The following is a 1,897-nucleotide window of genomic DNA, read 5'->3' as shown; positions in this document are numbered from 1 at the left end:
ATATTTTTAAATTTCCTGATTCAGCTTGGCATGGGCTTCTCGAAAATATATAACACTCTATATTTATTTTCACTGATATGTTGGTTTATATATTTATTTTCACTGAGATGTTGGTATTTAAAAAAAAACATAAGTAGTACAGTTAATACCTAAAAAAATATTTTTTTTAGGTATTAACAATAATCAAGATTAATTCCCAACAAGTTCCGAAAAACTAACGATTTATTTTTTTTTATTGGCATTGAGCATTGTTTTTTTTATTCTGCTGCTTGGCTGCGGCCTAATAGTTCAAAAACCAATGCTGCGGTTAAAATTTTATCATAAAAATATATAAAAATCTGACTTAAGCCTTTTATAAAAAGACCTAACCCTTTTTCTATTTTAGATTAAAAATTTAAATCACAAGTCATTTTGAAAAAGACTTAAATTTTAAGTTTTAAGTCTGCTTTCGAAAAATGACTTAAAATCAAACGACTTAAGTCATTAAAATGATTTAAATCAAAAGAAGACTTAAGTTTTCTGTGAGCTTGCAGCTCTGGTCAACGATACCTTATAATAGTTAAAGCAAAGGAATCCATTCCTACTGCAAGTACTAAACAGATAACATTTCCAGTTGCTTCCTCCCAGAACGCCGCACCCAACATGAGACATGATTGACACAGAAAGCCTAAAGCCATAAAAGTTTTTCTGGCATAGGTAATGCCTAAAATGTTCCACTGCACAATCTTGTCTGCCAGATGACCTGTAACTTGCATCATTATGGCTAAAACCAAGTAGGGCAACGCAGAAAGTATTCCTGATTTCGAAATGACGAAATTATGTACATCTGAAAAGCTAGTAGTTATGTCGTCCTGTTTTTAAGTATAATTTTAAAATTTACCTTTGTAATACTTTGGCAGTAGCGTGAGTAAAGTATAAAATCCCCAAGCTTCGCAAAATATTGCTACCTGTAATGCCCATACTGCTTTACATATTAAAATATTTTTCCACGGTACTGGAAAGGATTCGACAGGTTTCGCATCTTTCAGTGATTGCTGAATATAATGCAATTCGGAATGTGATATCCACTTGTCAGATTCTGGGGATTCCTTTATTAATATAATCCAGATTAGGGACCAAATTAAAGCCATTCCACCTTAAAAGCGAAATACATAAGTTAAATGGTATTACTTCGAATATGGTAGACAATGAGATTCAGTATTAAAACTAAAAAGAATTTCGGATTTCCATTGTCTATTTATTTTGCTTGCACAATGTTTGGTGCAAGCAACAAAGTGCTCGACAATAAGCTCAATCCAACCATACAAATCATTCAAACCGGACAGAATGTTGTAAACCAGAATAAAACCAGACCTTTTATTTATTTTTAGTTTTGGCTTGTAAACACACTTAAATAATAAATATTTATGTATTTTTATTCTAAATATTATTATTATCTTAAGTGAAGGTAAACACTTAAAATGCAAATAATAAATACTCGGCACTCCTCGCGTCGTATTCCTAGTCTGTCACGACCGACCTGTCCAAGCACAACTGCAACTGCGTACTACCTGACGAGCCGACTAGCCGGCAGTGAATCTCGAGTACGAACGCAAATCGGGTAAACGTAAATTCGTCCGGCAACTTGCTATTTTACTAGTAGCCTGGTAACTGCTGTATAGTGCATTTACTTAATTTTAATTAATAAAATGTAGAGGCTTAGTATGTCTTTACCTGAAAAATAAAAAATGCTTCTCCATCCACTGATGTCAGCTAGATATGCATAAAACACCATGGCAAAAACGGCTCCGGTCTGACTGCCTGAAGTTGATTGACTGGTATATCTGCTTCTTTCACTAGGTGGAATCCATTTGGACCACAAATAGAATAAACTAGAATATGTCACACCCTTAAAATA

The 1,897-nt window shown here is 33.4% G+C and overlaps 1 protein-coding gene across 1 annotated transcript in view; it reads right to left on the bottom strand.

Moving 5' to 3' along the window:
* Positions 1-1,130, bottom strand: part of LOC115883315 (sialin-like) — a 16,826-nt gene extending 15,696 nt beyond the window's left edge. The window contains exon 1 of the mRNA XM_030901660.1: positions 881-1,130. Coding sequence (XP_030757520.1) covers positions 881-1,130 — 250 coding nt within the window. The remainder of the gene's footprint in view (positions 1-880) is intronic.
* Positions 1,131-1,897: the final 767 nt, after the last annotated feature.

The sequence above is a fragment of the Sitophilus oryzae genome, unplaced genomic scaffold, assembly GCF_002938485.1.
Source record: "Sitophilus oryzae breed Bouriz unplaced genomic scaffold, Soryzae_2.0 scaffold_1869_pilon_pilon, whole genome shotgun sequence".
Classification (NCBI taxonomy): Eukaryota; Metazoa; Arthropoda; class Insecta; order Coleoptera; family Curculionidae; genus Sitophilus; species Sitophilus oryzae.
This window is presented reverse-complemented; position numbering and strand designations above follow the sequence as displayed.